This window comes from Lampetra fluviatilis, unplaced genomic scaffold (genome assembly GCF_964198595.1).
Source record: "Lampetra fluviatilis unplaced genomic scaffold, kcLamFluv1.1 SCAFFOLD_394, whole genome shotgun sequence".
Lineage (NCBI taxonomy): Eukaryota > Metazoa > Chordata > Hyperoartia > Petromyzontiformes > Petromyzontidae > Lampetra > Lampetra fluviatilis.
In genome coordinates this window covers 67,311-85,238 of record NW_027620936.1, presented here as the reverse complement: position 1 = coordinate 85,238, position 17,928 = coordinate 67,311, and the positions used below count along the sequence as shown (strand labels likewise).

Sequence of the window (17,928 nt, the reverse complement as noted above, 5' to 3'; positions counted from 1 at the left end):
TTTTCGCGCGTTAAAACGTGCGTGATGACGTCGACGCGTTAAATAGCGTGAGAGAGTTGCGTGCGTGATGACGTCGTCGCGTTAAATAGCGTGAGTGGCGTGCGTGATGACGTCAACGCGTTAAATAGCGTGGAGGGCGGGAGAGAGTGGCGTGCGTGATGACGTCGTCGCGTTAAATAGCGTGGACGGCGTGAGAGAGAGGCGTGCGTGATGACGTCAACGCGTTAAGTAGCGTGAGAGTGGCGTGCGTGATGACGTCACCGCGTTAAATAGCGTGGAGGGCGGGAGAGAGTGGCGTGCGTGATGACGTCGTCGCGTTAAATAGCGTGGACGGCGTGAGAGAGAGGCGTGCGTGATGACGTCAACGCGTTAAGTAGCGTGAGAGTGGCGTGCGTGATGACGTCACCGCGTTAAATAGCGTGGAGGGCGGAAGAGTGCGTGCGTGATGACGTCGACGCGTTAAATCGCGTGGACGGCGTGAGAGAGAGGCGTGCGTGATGACGTCAACGCGTTAAGTAGCGTGAGAGGGGCGTGCGTGATGACGTCGACGCGTTAAATAGCGTGGAGGGCGGGAGAGAGTGGCGTGCGTGATGACGTCGACGCGTTAAATAGCGTGGACGGCGTGAGAGAGAGGCGTGCGTGATGACGTCAACGCGTTAAGTAGCGTGAGAGTGGCGTGCGTGATGACGTCACCGCGTTAAATAGCGTGGAGGGCGGAAGAGTGCGTGCGTGATGACGTCGACGCGTTAAATCGCGTGGACGGCGTGAGAGAGAGGCGTGCGTGATGACGTCAACGCGTTAAGTAGCGTGAGAGGGGCGTGCGTGATGACGTCGACGCGTTAAATAGCGTGGAGGGCGGGAGAGAGTGGCGTGCGTGATGACGTCAACGCGTTAAGTAGCGTGAGAGAGTGGCGTGCGTGATGACGTCGACGCGTTAAATAGCGTGGAGGGCGGGAGAGAGAGGCGTGCGTGATGACGTCGACGCGTTAAATAGCGTGAGAGGGGCGTGCGTGATGACGTCACCGCGTTATAGAGAGAGGCGTGCGTGATGACGTCACCGCGTTAAATAGCGAGAGAGGCGTGCGTGATGACGTCACCGCGTTAAATAGCGAGAGTTGCGTGCGTGATGACGTCAACGCGTTAAATAGCGTGGAGGGCGGGAGAGAGTGCGTGCGTGATGACGTCACCGCGTTAAATAGCGGGAGAGAGGGCGTGCGTGATGACGTCGACGCGTTAAATAGCGTAAGAGTGGCGTGCGTGATGACGTCACCGCGTTAAATAGCGTGGAGGGCGTGAGAGAGAGGCGTGCGTGATGACGTCACCGCGTTAAATAGCGTGGAGGGCGTGAGAGAGAGGCGTGCGTGATGACGTCACCGCGTTAAATAGCGTGGAGGGCGAGATAGAGATGCGTGCGTGATGACGTCACCGCGTTAAATAGCGTGGATGCGTGAGAGGCGTGCGTGATGACGTCACCGCGTTAAATAGCGTGGAGGGCGAGATAGAGATGCGTGCGTGATGACGTCACCGCGTTAAATAGCGTGGATGCGTGAGAGGCGTGCGTGATGACGTCACCGCGTTAAATAGCGTGGATGCGTGAGAGGCGTGCGTGATGACGTCACCGCGTTAAATAGCGTGGATGCGTGAGAGGCGTGCGTGATGACGTCACCGCGTTAAATAGCGTGGAGGGCGAGATAGAGATGCGTGCGTGATGACGTCACCGCGTTAAATAGCGTGGATGCGTGAGAGGCGTGCGTGATGACGTCCCCGCGTTAAACAGCGTGGAGGGCGTGAGAGGCGTGCGTGATGACGTCCCCGCGTTAAACAGCGTGGAGGGCGTGGGAGAGATGCGTGCGTGATGACGTCAACGCGTTAAATAGCGTGGAGGGCGTGGGAGAGATGCGTGCGTGATGACGTAGCCTCGTTTAACAGCATGGAGGGCGAGAGCGTGATGACGTCATCACGTTAAATAACGCGGACTGAGAGAGCGTGATGACGTCGCCACGTTAAATAGCGCGGGGGGGGGTCTGAGAAAGCGTGATGACGTCACCGCGCAGGTTACGTTTGCGCGATGACGTCATCGCGATTCCACTTTTTCGCTTGCAAATTACATCGCGGAATCGATTCGTCGTCGTCGTCGTCGTTTGGCGCCAAATGAAAACAACCCCCGACGTCACTTCCGCCTCCAAACTCCGCCCACACGCACCGGAAGTGACCGTCCAGCAATGGCGCCGCCCACAAGACACGTGCGCCACACGCTTTCCACGGCCTCGTCTCGTTCTTGAAGTCGCTTCGTGTCGCCTCTTGAAGTCGCCTCGCCTCTCGCTCCCACACACACCCCGCACACACACACCACACACACACCCCACACACACACCCCGCACGCAGTACACGCATCACACACTCGCCCACACACACACCCCACACTAACCACACACACCCCACACTCTCCCCACACCACACACCCCACACACTCCCCACACTCTCCCCACACCACACACCCCACACACTCCCCCCACACACACACACCCACCACACCACACTCACCCCACACACACACCCCACACCCCACACACACCCCACACTCTCCCCACACCCCCCCACACCCCCCCCCCCCACACACACCACACCACACTCACCCCCCACACACCACTCACACACACCCCCCACACCCCACTCATCCGCGATGCCGGCCAAGAGGAGGAGAGGCAACGGCGCGACACAGGGAGCAGCAGGTCCTACGGGGGCAGCCGCAGCCGCTGTGGAGACTGAAGCGGGTTCAACAGCAGGGGCAGCAGCAACAGCAGCAGCAGCGGCAACAGCAGCAGCAACAGCGGGGGCAGCAGCAATAGCAGCAACAGCAGCAGGGGCAGCAGCAACGGGGGCAGCAGCAACGGGGGCAGCAGCAACGGGGGCAGCAGCAACGGGGGCAGCAGCGGCAACAGGGGCAGTCGTGACGGTGTCACCTGAAGGAGCAGCGAGCACGATTGGCGGGGCAGCTGCAAGGGCAGCAGCAGCGGTGAAGACGGCAGCAGTAGTAGTAGCAGCAGGGGCAGTGGCTGTGGTCGGGGCAGCGAATGAGGTGGCAGGGGCAGCGATTGAGCGCACAGCGAATGCGACTGTGATGGGGGCAGCGATTGAGGGGGCAGCGGATGCGACTGTGATGGGGGCAGCGATTGCGGGGGCAGCGAATGCGACTGTGATGGGGGCAGCGATTGCGGGGGCAGCGGATGCGACTGTGATGGGGGCAGCGATTGAACGCACAGCGAATGCGACTGTGATGGGGGCAGCGAATGAGGTGGCAGGGGCAGCGAATGCGACTGTGATGGGGGCAGCGATTGTGGTTGGGGAGGCGAGCGAAGGGGCAGCGAGTGGTGGGACGAAGAGGAGGAGGAGGGGGGGGGAGGCTGCCCCTGGAGCCTCCCTCAGAGCCGCCGCGCTGCCCCGAGGGAGGCCGAAGTCGGGCCGCGTCTGGAAAGAGCCCGTGACGAGACGGTGAGGAGGAGGAGGGGAGGGGGAGGGATCGAAACGTCGTGAGGCATTCATAATGATGCTTGGTTGTGTGGGTGAAGTCACGTAGAAGGAAAATAAAAAAATAAAATAAATCATTTAAAAAAAATTATATTTTTTCTTTTATAATTTCCCTTCTAAATAATACAAGAATAAAAAACAAAACATTTAAAAAAGTAATATTTTTTATTTTATTATTTCCCTTCTAAATAATGAAATAATAAAAAACAAAACTTTCTAAAATAATATTTATAAAAAAAAGTTTATTATTTCCATTCTACGTGACGACTTTACCGAAAGAACCAAGAAGATGCATCCCTGCTGCTGCAGTCACGAAAGAATCTTTACATCGAAATCTATTCATAATTCTTCTTGGTTCTTTCGGTAAACTCACGTAGAAGGGAAATACTAAAATAACAAAAAATGAAAATAAAATGTATTTTATTATTTCCCTTCTAAATAATGCAAGAATAAGAAACAAAACTTTATAAAATAATATTTATAAAAAAAAGTTGATTATTTCCATTCTACGCGACGACTTTACCGAAAGAACCAAGAAGTTGAATCTTTGAATCGAATTCCCTTCATGATTCTTCTTGGTTCTTTCGGTAAAGTCACGTAGAAGGGAAATACTAAAATAACAAAAATGAAAATAAAATGTATTTTATTATTTCCCTTCCAAATAATGCAAGAATAAGAAACAAAACTTTTTAAAAAGTAATATTTTTTATTTTATTATTTCTCTTCTAAATAATACAAGAATAAAAACCAAAACACTTAAAAAAGTTATATTTTTTATTTTATTATTTCTCTTCTAAATAATACAAGAATGAAAAACAAAACTTAAAAAAGTTATATTTTGTATTTTATTATTTCCCTTCTAAATAATGAAAGAATGAAAAACAAAACATTTAAAAAAGTTATATTTTTTATTTTATTATTTCCCTTCTAAATAATGAAAGAATGAAAAACAAAACTTAAAAAAGTTATATTTTTTATTTTATTATTTCCCTTCTAAATAATACAAGAATGAAAAACAAAACTTAAAAAAGTAATATTTTTTATTTTATTATTTCTCTTCTAAATAATGCAAGAATGAAAAACAAAACATTTTAAAAAGTAATATTTTGTATTTTATAATTTCCCTTCTAAATAATACAAGAATAAAAACCAAAACACTTTAAAAAGTAATATTTTGTATTTTATTATTTCTCTTCTAAATAATACAAGAATAAAAACCAAAACACTTTAAAAAGTAATATTTTTTATTTTATTATTTCTCTTCTAAATAATACAAGAATAAAAAACAAAACATTTAAAAAAGTAATATTTTTTATTTTATTATTTCCCTTCTAAATAATACAAGAATAAAAAACAAAACACTTTAAAAAGTTATATTTTTTATTTTATTATTTCCCTTCTAAATAATGCAAGAATAAAAAACAAAACTTAAAAAAGTAATATTTTTTATTTTATTATTTCTCTTCTAAATAATACAAGAATAAAAAACAAAACATTAAAAAGTAATATTTTTTATTTTATTATTTCTCTTCTAAATAATGCAAGAATAAAAAACAAAACATTAAAAAGTAATATTTTTTATTTTATTATTTCCCTTCTAAATAATACAAGAATAAAAAACAAAACACTTTAAAAAGTTATATTTTTTATTTTATTATTTCCCTTCTAAATAATGCAAGAATAAAAAACAAAACTTAAAAAAGTAATATTTTTTATTTTATTATTTCTCTTCTAAATAATACAAGAATAAAAAACAAAACATTAAAAAGTAATATTTTTTATTTTATTATTTCTCTTCTAAATAATGCAAGAATAAAAAACAAAACATTAAAAAGTAATATTTTTTATTTTATTATTTCCCTTCTAAATAATACAAGAATAAAAAACAAAACACTTTAAAAAGTTATATTTTTTATTTTATTATTTCCCTTCTAAATAATGCAAGAATAAAAAACAAAACATTTAAAAAAGTAATATTTTTTATTTTATTATTTCTCTTCTAAATAATGCAAGAATAAAAAACAAAACATTAAAAAGTTATATTTTTTATTTTATTATTTCCCTTCTAAATAATGCAAGAATAAAAAACAAAACTTAAAAAAGTAATATTTTTTATTTTATTATTTCTCTTCTAAATAATACAAGAATAAAAAACAAAACATTAAAAAGTAATATTTTTTATTTTATTATTTCTCTTCTAAATAATACAAGAATAAAAAACAAAACATTAAAAAGTAATATTTTTTATTTTATTATTTCCCTTCTAAATAATACAAGAATAAAAAACAAAACATTAAAAAGTAATATTTTTTATTTTATTATTTCCCTTCTAAATAATGAAATAATAAAAAACAAAACTTTCTAAAATAATATTTATAAAAAAAAGTTTATTATTTCCATTCTACGTGACGACTTTACCGAAAGAACCAAGAAGATGCATCCCTGCTGCTGCAGTCACGAAAGAATCTTTACATCGAAATCTATTCATAATTCTTCTTGGTTCTTTCGGTAAACTCACGTAGAAGGGAAATACTAAAATAACAAAAAATGAAAATAAAATGTATTTTATTATTTCCCTTCTAAATAATGCAAGAATAAGAAACAAAACTTTATAAAATAATATTTATAAAAAAAAGTTGATTATTTCCATTCTACGCGACGACTTTACCGAAAGAACCAAGAAGTTGAATCTTTGAATCGAATTCCCTTCATGATTCTTCTTGGTTCTTTCGGTAAAGTCACGTAGAAGGGAAATACTAAAATAACAAAAATGAAAATAAAATGTATTTTATTATTTCCCTTCCAAATAATGCAAGAATAAGAAACAAAACTTTTTAAAAAGTAATATTTTTTATTTTATTATTTCTCTTCTAAATAATACAAGAATAAAAACCAAAACACTTAAAAAAGTTATATTTTTTATTTTATTATTTCTCTTCTAAATAATACAAGAATGAAAAACAAAACTTAAAAAAGTTATATTTTGTATTTTATTATTTCCCTTCTAAATAATGAAAGAATGAAAAACAAAACATTTAAAAAAGTTATATTTTTTATTTTATTATTTCCCTTCTAAATAATGAAAGAATGAAAAACAAAACTTAAAAAAATTATATTTTTTCTTTTATAATTTCCCTTCTAAATAATACAAGAATAAAAAACAAAACATTTAAAAAAGTAATATTTTTTATTTTATTATTTCCCTTCTAAATAATGAAATAATAAAAAACAAAACTTTCTAAAATAATATTTATAAAAAAAAGTTTATTATTTCCATTCTACGTGACGACTTTACCGAAAGAACCAAGAAGATGCATCCCTGCTGCTGCAGTCACGAAAGAATCTTTACATCGAAATCTATTCATAATTCTTCTTGGTTCTTTCGGTAAACTCACGTAGAAGGGAAATACTAAAATAACAAAAAATGAAAATAAAATGTATTTTATTATTTCCCTTCTAAATAATGCAAGAATAAAAAACAAAACATTTAAAAAAGTTATATTTTTTATTTTATTATTTCCCTTCTAAATAATTAAAGAATAAAAAACAAAACACTTTAAAAAGTAATATTTTTTATTTTATTATTTCTCTTCTAAATAATGAAAGAATGAAAAACAAAACATTTTAAAAAGTAATATTTTTTATTTTATTATTTCCCTTCTAAATAATTAAAGAATAAAAAACAAAACACTTTAAAAAGTAATATTTTTTATTTTATTATTTCTCTTCTAAATAATACAAGAATAAAAAACAAAACACTTTAAAAAGTAATTATTTTTTATTTTATTATTTCCCTTCTAAATAATACAAGAATGAAAAACAAAACATTTTAAAAAGTAATATTTTTTATTTTATTATTTCTCTTCTAAATAATGAAAGAATGAAAAACAAAACTTAAAAAAGTTATATTTTTTATTTTATTATTTCTCTTCTAAATAATGAAAGAATGAAAAACAAAACATTTTAAAAAGTAATATTTATTATTTTATTATTTCCCTTCTAAATAATAAAAGAATTAAAAACAAAACATTTTAAAAAGTAATATTTTTTATTTTATTATTTCTCTTCTAAATAATGAAAGAATTAAAAACAAAACTTTCTAAAATAATATTTATAAAACAATTTCCATTCTACGCGACGACTTCACCGAAAGAACCAAGAAGACGCATCCCTGCTGCTGCAGTCACGAAAGAAGCTTTCAATCAAAATCCCTTCATAATTCTTCTTGGTTCTTTCGGTAAAGTCACGTAGATGGGAAATACTAAAATAACAAAAATGAAAATAAAATGTATTTTATTATTTCCCTTCTAAATAATGCAAGAATAAAAAACAAAACATTTAAAAAAGTAATATTTTTTATTTTATTATTTCTCTTCTAAATAATGCAAGAATAAAAAACAAAACATTTAAAAAAGTTATATTTTTTATTTTATTATTTCCCTTCCAAATAATGCAAGAATAAAAAACAAAACATTTAAAAAAGTAATATTTTTTATTTTATTATTTCCCTTCTAAATAATGCAAGAATAAAAAACAAAACATTTAAAAAAGTTATATTTTTTATTTTATTATTTCCCTTCCAAATAATGCAAGAATAAAAAACAAAACTTTATAAAATAATATTTATAAAAAAAAGTCATTTGATTACGTTCTATTTTTATTATTTTACTATAATAAAAATAAAACAATAAGTTTTATTTTTTATTATAATAAAAATCAAACAACAAGTTTTATTTTTTATTATGTTTTATTATTTTATTATAATAAAAATCAAACAAAATAAGTTTTATTTTTTATTATGTTTTATTATTTTATTATAATAAAAATCAAACTGAAAATAATATTTATATAAAAAAAATTAGGGTTACTTCCCTTCTACGCGACGACTTTACCGACAGAACCAAGAAGTTGAATCTTTCAATCGAATTCCCTTCATAATTCTTCTTGGTTCTTTCGGTAAAGTCACGTAGAAGGGAAATAAAAACGTTATTTGATTACGTTCTATTTTTATTATTTTATTATAATAAAAACATAAAAATAAGTTTTATTTTTTATTATGCTTTATTATTTTATTATAATAAAAACAATAAAATAAGTTTTATTTTTTATTATAATAAAAATAAAACAAACTAAGTTTTATTTTTTATTATGTTTTATTATTTTATTATAATAAAAATCAAACTGAAAATAATATTTATATAAAAAAAAACATTTTATTACTTCCCTTCTACGCGACGACTTTACCGACAGAACCAAGAAGATGAATCTTTGCTGCTGCAGTCACGAAAGAAGCTTTCAATCTAAATCCGTCCACACTCGTTGGGGTCCTTTCGCTAAAAAAACTAGAAATTAAATGAAATAAAAATCGACGTTTCGGGCGCAACCCACGACCAACCGCCGCTTGTGTGTTGCGATCGAAACGTCGCGATTTTATTAAAATTTTTGTGTTTTTTTTCTCTCTTCTAAACCACGTGACTTTGCCGAAAGAACCGAGGGGGTTTGTGGGTGTTTCCTGCGGTCACGAACGATTCGAATCGAGACTGTACCGATGTGTTACTGTACGCGCGCGCGCGTGCGCTCACTGTACAGTGCACGCACTGTACAGTGCACGCCCACGTGTGTACAGTACTCGCTCGCTGTGCGCGCCGTGTACAGTGCGAACGGTGTGTACAGTACAGTGCGTACAGTACACACCGTTCGTACAGTGTGTTCTCTGTGTGTGGGTCTCTGTGTGTGTCTCTGTGTCTCTCTGTGTGTGTCTCTGTGTGTGTGTCTGTGTCTCTCTGTGTGTGTCTCTGTGTGTCTCTCTGTGTGTGTCTTTGTATCTCTGTGTGTTTGTCTCTGTATCTCTCTGTGTGTCTGTGTGTGTGTGTCTCTCTGTGTGTGTGTGTCTCTCTGTGTGTGTGTGTCTCTCTGTGTGTGTGTGTCTCTGTGTGTGTGTCTCTGTGTGTCTCTGAGTGTGTCTGTGTCTCTGTGTGAGTGCCTCTGAGTGTCTCTGTGTGTGTGTGTCTCTGTGTGTCTCTGTGTGTCTCTGTGTGTCTCTGTGTGTGTCTCTCTGTCTCTCTGTGTGTCTCTCTGTGTGTGTCTCTCTGTGTGTCTCTGTGTGTCTCTGTGTGTCTGTCTGTGTCTCTCTGTGTGTCTCTGTGTGTCTCTGTGTGTCTCTGTGTGTGTGTCTCTGTCTCTGTGTGTGTCTCTGTGTGTCTCTCTGTGTGTGTCTTTGTATCTCTGTGTGTTTGTCTCTGTATCTCTCTGTGTGTCTGTGTGTGTGTGTCTCTCTGTGTGTGTGTGTCTCTCTGTGTGTGTGTGTCTCTCTGTGTGTGTGTGTCTCTCTGTGTGTGTGTGTCTCTGTGTGTGTGTCTCTGTGTGTCTCTGAGTGTGTCTGTGTCTCTGTGTGAGTGCCTCTGAGTGTCTCTGTGTGTGTGTGTCTCTGTGTGTCTCTGTGTGTCTCTGTGTGTGTCTCTCTGTCTCTCTGTGTGTCTCTCTGTGTGTCTCTCTGTGTGTCTCTGTGTGTGTCTCTCTGTGTGTCTCTGTGTGTCTCTCTGTGTCTGTCTGTGTCTCTCTGTGTGTCTCTGTGTGTCTCTGTGTGTCTCTGTGTGTCTCTGTGTGTGTGTCTCTGTCTCTGTGTGTGTCTCTGTGTCTCTGTCTCTGTGCGTGTCTCTCTGCAGCTTCTCCGACCTGGTGCGGGACCGCCCTCTGCGCACCTCGTGGGAGTCTCTGTGTCTCTCTGAGTGTGTCTCTCTGTGTGTGTCTCTCTGTGTGTCTCTCTGTGTGTGTCTCTCTCTGAGTGTGTCTCTCTGTGTGTGTCTCTCTGTGTGTCTCTCTGTGTGTGTCTCTCTCTGAGTGTGTCTCTCTGTGTCTCTGTGTGTCTCTCTGTGTGTCTCTGTGTGTGTCTCTGTGTGTGTCTCTGAGTGTGTCTCTCTCTGTGTCTCTCTGTGTCTCTCTGTGTGTCTCTGTGTGTCTCTCTGTGTGTCTCTCTGTGTGTCTCTCTGAGTGTGTCTCTGTCTGTGTCTCTGCAGCTTCTCCGACCTGGTGCGGGACCGCCCTCTGCGCACCTCGTGGGAGTCTCTCTGTGTGTCTCTGTGTGTCTCTGTGTCTCTCTGTGTGTCTCTGTGTCTCTCTGTGCGTGTCTCTCTGCAGCTTCTCCGACCTGGTGCGTGACCGCCCTCTGCGCACCTCGTGGGAGTCTCTCTGTGTGTCTCTGTGTCTCTCTCTGTGTCTCTCTGAGTGTGTCTCTGTGTGTGTCTCTCTGTGTGTCTCTCTGAGTGTGTCTCTGTGTCTCTCTGTGCGTGTCTCTCTGTGTGTCTCTGTGTCTCTCTGCAGCTTCTCCGACCTGGTGCGGGACCGCCCTCTGCGCACCTCGTGGGAGTCTCTGTGTCTCTCTGTGTGTCTCTCTGAGTGTGTCTCTGTGTGTCTCTGTGTGTCTCTCTGAGTGTGTCTCTCTGTGTGTGTCTCTGTGCGTGTCTCTCTGAGTGTGTCTCTGTGCGTGTCTCTCTGCAGCTTCTCCGACCTGGTGCGCGACCGCCCTCTGCGCACCTCGTGGGAGTCTCTGTGTGTCTCTGTGTCTCTCTGAGTGTCTCTCTGAGTGTCTCTCTGTGTGTCTCTCTGAGTGTGTCTCTGTCTGTGTCTCTGCAGCTTCTCCGACCTGGTGCAGGACCGCCCTCTGCGCACCTCGTGGGAGTCTCTCTGTGTGTCTCTGTGTCTCTCTGTGTGTGTCTCTGTGTGTCTCTGTGTGTCTCTCTGAGTGTCTCTCTGAGTGTGTCTCTGTCTGTGTCTCTGCAGCTTCTCCGACCTGGTGCGGGACCGCCCTCTGCGCACCTCGTGGGAGGCGAAGCTGCAGAAGCGGCGGGAGCGCCAGGACACCCTGAAGCTGCAGCAGCAGCTACGCAGTGGGCGGGAGAGGGAGAGAGAGGTGCGTGCACCTAGCCTGGCACAGCAGTCCTCCTCCTCCTGCTGCACCTAGCCTGGCACAGCAGTCCTCCTCCTCCTGCTGCACCTAGCCTGGCACAGCAGTCCTCCTCCTGCTGCACCTAGCCTGGCACAGCAGTCCTCCTCCTGCTGCACCTAGCCTGGCACAGCAGTCCTCCTCCTGCTGCACCTAGCCTGGCACAGCAGTCAACCTCCTGCTGCACCTAGCCTGGCACAGCAGTCCTCCTCCTCCTGCTGCACCTAGCCTGGCACAGCAGTCAACCTCCTGCTGCACCTAGCCTGGCACAGCAGTCAACCTCCTGCTGCACCTAGCCTGGCACAGCAGTCCTCCTCCTGCACCTAGCCTGGCACAGCAGTCAACACACGGCACCTGCAGGGTCTGTCCCGTGACCTCCTCATGCACCTAGCCTGGCACAGCAGTCGTCCTCCTGCACCTAGCCTGGCACAGCAGTCAACACACGGCACCTGCAGGGTCTGTCCCGTGACCTCCTCATGCACCTAGCCTGGCACAGCAGTCGTCCTCCTGCACCTAGCCTGGCACAGCAGTCCTCCTCATGCACCTAGCCTGGCACAGCAGTCAACACACGGCACCTGCAGGGTCTGTGCTGTTGCTGACTTCCCCATGTGTTTGTGTCTGTGTGTGTGTGTGTGTGTCTGTGTGTGTGTGACTGTGTGTGTCACTGTGTGTGTGACTGACTGTGTGTGTCACTGTGTGTGTGTCACTGTGTGTGTGTGACTGTGTGTGACTGACTGTGTGTGTGTGTGACTGTGTGTGTGTGTGACTGTGTGACTGTGTGTGACTGTGTGTGTGTGTGACTGTGTGAGTGTGCGTGACTGTGTGTGTGACTGTGTGTGTGTGTGACTGTGTGAGTGTGTGTCACTGTGTGTGACTGACTGTGTGACTGTGTGTGTGTGACTGTGTGTGTGTGTGACTGTGTGAGTGTGTGTGACTGTGTGTGTGACTGTGTGTGTGTGTGACTGTGTGAGTGTGTCACTGTGTGTGACTGACTGTGTGACTGTGTGTGACTGACTGTGTGACTGTGTGTGTGTGACTGTGTGACTGTGTGTGACTGTGCGTGTGTGTGTGTCACTGTGTGTGTCACTGTGTGTGACTGTGTGACTGTGTGACTGTGAGTGTGTGTGACTGTGTGACTGTGTGAGTGTGTGTGTGTCACTGTGTGTCACTGTGTGTGACTGTGTGAGTGTGTGTGTGTCTGTGTGTGTGACTGTGTGTGACTGTGCGTGTGTGTGTGTCACTGTGTGTGTCACTGTGTGTGACTGTGTGTCTGTGTGTGTGTCTGTGTGTGACTGTGTGTGACTGTGTGTGACTGTGACTGTGTGCGTGTGTGCGTGTGTGCGTGTGTGTGTGTCACTGTGTGTGACTGTGTGTGACTGTGTGAGTGTGTGTGTGTCACTGTGTGTCACTGTGTGTGACTGTGTGAGTGTGTGTGTGTCTGTGTGTGTGACTGTGTGTGACTGTGCGTGTGTGTGTGTCACTGTGTGTGTCACTGTGTGTGACTGTGTGTCTGTGTGTGTGTGTCTGTGTGTGTGTGACTGTGTGACTGTGTGTGACTGTGTGACTGTGTGTGTCTGTGTGTGTGTGACTGTGTGACTGTGTGTGACTGTGCGTGTGTGTGTGTCACTGTGTGTGTCACTGTGTGTGACTGTGTGAGTGTGTGTGTGTCTGCGTGTGTGACTGTGAGTGTGTTTGTGTTTGTTGCTGCAGGAGAAGAATCAGCGACGGGAGGAGAATCTGAGACGTCGAGCGGAGAATGAGTTACGGAGACGCGGCGGAGTTCCTCTGACGGTGAGGGGGGGGGGGGGGGGGGACACGCGTGTGCGTTGCGCGTGCGTTGCGTGTGTAACACGCGTGTGCGTTGTGTGTGTGCGTGGCGTGTGTGCGTTGCGTGTGTGCGTTGCGTGTGTGCGTTGCGTGTGTGCGCTGCGTGTGTGCGTTGCGTGTGTAACACGTGTGTGCGTGGCGTGTGCGTGGCGTGTGCGTGGCGTGTGCAGGTGCGTGGCGCTGCGAAGGTGAAACGAGCGAAGCGGAAAGCCGAGATGCAGAAGCAGAAGAAGAAGCAGAAGACGCGGAATCAATAAAACTACAACAACAACCACCACCACTACCACTACCACAACCACCACCACAACCACCACCACCATTACCACCACAACCACCACCACGCTCACCCTCACCACAACCACCACAACCACCACCACGCTCACCCTCACCACCACCACCACCACTACCACCACCACTACCACCACTACCACCACCACCACGCTCACCACCACCACAACCACTACCACCACCACCACCACGCTCACCACCACCCTCACCACCACCGTCACCACCACCACCCTCACCACCCTCACCACCACCACCCTCACCACCACCACGCTCACCACCACCACGCTCACCACCACCACCCTCACCACCACCACCCTCACCACCACCACCCTCACCACCACCACCCTCACCACCACCACGCTCACCACCACCACCCTCACCACCACCACGCTCACCACCACCACGCTCACCACCACCACCCTCACCACCACCACCCTCACCACCACCACCCTCACCACCACCACCCTCACCACCACCACGCTCACCACCACCACGCTCACCACCACCACCCTCACCACCACCACGCTCACCACCACCACCCTCACCACCACCACCCTCACCACCACCACCCTCACCACCACCACCCTCACCACCACCACGCTCACCACCACCACGCTCACCACCACCACCCTCACCACCACCACGCTCACCACCACCACGCTCACCACCACCACCCTCACCACCACCACCCTCACCACCACCACCACGCTCACCACCACCACGCTCACCACCACCACGCTCACCACCACCACGCTCACCACCACCCTCACCACCACCACGCTCACCACCACCACCCTCACCACCACCACCACGCTCACCACCACCACCCTCACCACCACCACGCTCACCACCACCACGCTCACCACCACCACCCTCACCACCACCACGCTCACCACCACCACCACCCTCACCACCACCACGCTCACCACCACCACGCTCACCACCACCACGCTCACCACCACCACCACCCTCACCACCACCACGCTCACCACCACCACGCTCACCACCACCACGCTCACCACCACCACCACGCTCACCACCACCACGCTCACCACCACCACCCTCACCACCACCACCCTCACCACCATCACGCTCACCACCACCACGCTCACCACCACCACCACCCTCACCACCATCACCACCATCACCACCCTCACCACCATCACCACCATCACCACCCTCACCACCATCACCACCATCACCACCATCACCACCCTCACCACCATCACCACCATCACCACCCTCACCACCACCACCCTCACCACCATCACGCTCACCACCACCACGCTCACCACCACCACCACCCTCACCACCATCACCACCATCACCACCCTCACCACCATCACCACCATCACCACCCTCACCACCATCACCACCATCACCACCCTCACCACCACCACCCTCACCACCATCACGCTCACCACCACCACGCTCACCACCATCACCACCCTCACCACCATCACCACCATCACCACCCTCACCACCATCACCACCATCACCACCCTCACCACCACCACGCTCACCACCACCACCCTCACCACCACCACGCTCACCACCACCACCCTCACCACCACCACCCTCACCACCACCACGCTCACCACCACCACCCTCACCACCACCACGCTCACCACCACCCTCACCACCACCACGTTCACCACCACCACCCTCACCACCACCACGCTCACCACCACCACCCTCACCACCACCACGCTCACCACCACCACCCTCACCACCACCACGCTCACCACCACCACCCTCACCACCATCACCACCCTCACCACCACCACCCTCACCACCACCACCCTCACCACCCTCACCACCCTCACCACCACCACCCTCACCACCACCACCCTCACCACCATCACCACCCTCACCACCACCACCACCACGCTCACCACCACCACCCTCACCACCACCCTCACCACCACCACGCTCACCACCACCACGCTCACCACCACCACCCTCACCACCACCACCACCACGCTCACCACCACCACCCTCACCACCACCACCCTCACCACCCTCACCACCACCACGCTCACCACCACCACCCTCACCACCACCACCCTCACCACCATCACCACCCTCACCACCCTCACCACCACCACCCTCACCACCACCACGCTCACCACCACCCTCACCACCACCACCCTCACCACCACCACCACCCTCACCACCATCACCACCCTCACCACCACCCTCACCACCCTCACCACCCTCACCACCCTCACCACCACCCTCACCACCACCACCACCCTCACCACCACCACGCTCACCACCACCACGCTCACCACCACCACCACCCTCACCACCACCACGCTCACCACCACCACCACCCTCACCACCATCACCACCCTCACCACCCTCACCACCCTCACCACCACCACGCTCCCCACCACCCTCACCACCCTCACCACCCTCACCACCCTCACCACCACCACCCTCACCACCCTCACCACCACCACGCTCACCACCCTCACCACCACCACCCTCACCACCCTCACCACCCTCACCACCACCACGCTCACCACCACCACCCTCACCACCACCACGCTCACCACCACCACCACCCTCACCACCCTCACCACCACCACCCTCACCACCCTCACCACCCTCACCACCACCACGCTCACCACCCTCACCACCACCACGCTCACCACCACCCTCACCACCACCACCCTCACCACCACCACGCTCACCACCACCACCACCACCCTCACCACCACCACGCTCACCACCACCACGCTCACCACCACCACCCTCACCACCACCACGCTCACCACCACCACCCTCACCACCACCACCCTCACCACCACCACCCTCACCACCACCACCCTCACCACCACCACCCTCACCACCACCACGCTCACCACCCACCACGCTCACCACCCTCACCACCATCACCACCATCACCCTCACCACCACCACCACCCTCACCACGCTCACCACCACCACGCTCACCACCACCACCCTCACCACCACCACGCTCACCACCACCGCCCTCACCACCACCGCCCTCTACCACCACCGCCCTCACCACCACCACCCTCACCACCACCGCCCTCACCACCACCGCCCTCACCACCACCGCCCTCACCACCACCACCCTCACCACCACCACGCTCACCACCACCGCCCTCACCACCACCGCCCTCTACCACCACCGCCCTCACCACCACCACCCTCACCACCACCACCCTCACCACCACCACGCTCACCACCACCGCCCTCACCACCACCGCCCTCTACCACCACCACCCTCACCACCACCACGCTCACCACCACCACGCTCACCATTCCACGGAGTCCATTTGTTTGTCAAATAAAATAAAAATAGCTTCCTCTTAATACGGCTCTTGTGTGAGTGTGTGGGTCTGTGTGAGTCTGTGGGTCTCTGTGTGAGTGAGTCTGTGGGTCTCTGTGTGAGTGTGTGGTGAGTCTGTGTGTCTCTGTGAGTCTGTGGGTCTCTGTGTGAGTGAGTCCTGTGGGTCTCTGTGTGAGTGAGTCTGTGGGTCTCTGTGTGAGTGTGTGGTGAGTCTGTGGGTCTGTGTGAGTCTGTGGGTCTCTGTGTGAGTCTGTGGGTCTCTGTGTGAGTGAGTCTGTGGGTCTCTGTGTGAGTGTGTGGTGAGTCTGTGTGTCTCTGTGTGAGTGAGTCTGTGTGTCTCTGTGTGAGTGAGTCTGTGTGTCTCTGTGTGAGTGAGTCTGTGGGTCTCTGTGTGAGTGTGTGGTGAGTCTGTGTGTCTCTGTGTGAGTGAGTCTGTGGGTCTCTGTGTGAGTCTGTGGGTCTTTATGTGAGTGAGTCTGTGGGTCTCTGTGAGTCTGTGGGTCTCTGTGTGAGTGAGTCTGTGGGTCTCTGTGTGGTGAGTCTGTGGGTCTCTGTGTGAGTGAGTCTGTGGGTCTCTGTGAGTCTGTGGGTCTCTGTGTGAGTGTGTGGTGAGTCTGTGTCTCTGTGTGAGTGTGTGGGTCTCTGTGTGAGTGAGTCTGTGGGTCTCTGTGTGAGTCTGTGGGTCTCTGTGTGAGTGTGTGGTGAGTCTGTGTGTCTCTGTGTGAGTGAGTCTGTGGGTCTCTGTGTGAGTCTGTGGTGAGTGTGTGGGTCTCTGAGTGAGTCTGTGGGTCTCTGTGTGAGTCTGTGGGTCTTTATGTGAGTGAGTCTGTGGGTCTCTGTGAGTCTGTGGGTCTCTGTGTGAGTGAGTCTTTGTGTGAGTGAGTCTGTGGGTCTCTGTGTGGTGAGTCTGTGGGTCTCTGTGTGAGTGGGTCTCTGTGTGGTGAGTCTGTGGGTCTCTGTGTGAGTGAGTCTGTGGGTCTCTGTGTGAGTGAGTCTGTGGGTCTCTGTGTGAGTGAGT

The 17,928-nt window shown here is 47.2% G+C and overlaps 1 protein-coding gene across 1 annotated transcript; it reads left to right on the top strand.

The window, feature by feature from the left end:
- The first annotated feature begins 2,626 nt into the window (after positions 1-2,626).
- LOC144954555 (uncharacterized) lies at positions 2,627-14,368 on the top strand. The gene is made up of 4 exons (XM_078885026.1): positions 2,627-3,492; positions 11,308-11,437; positions 13,181-13,261; positions 13,468-14,368. Exons 1-4 carry the CDS (start codon positions 2,684-2,686, stop codon positions 13,552-13,554), a joined length of 1,107 nt encoding a protein of 368 aa, XP_078741152.1. The 5' UTR covers positions 2,627-2,683; the 3' UTR covers positions 13,555-14,368.
- The last annotated feature ends 3,560 nt before the right edge of the window (positions 14,369-17,928 follow it).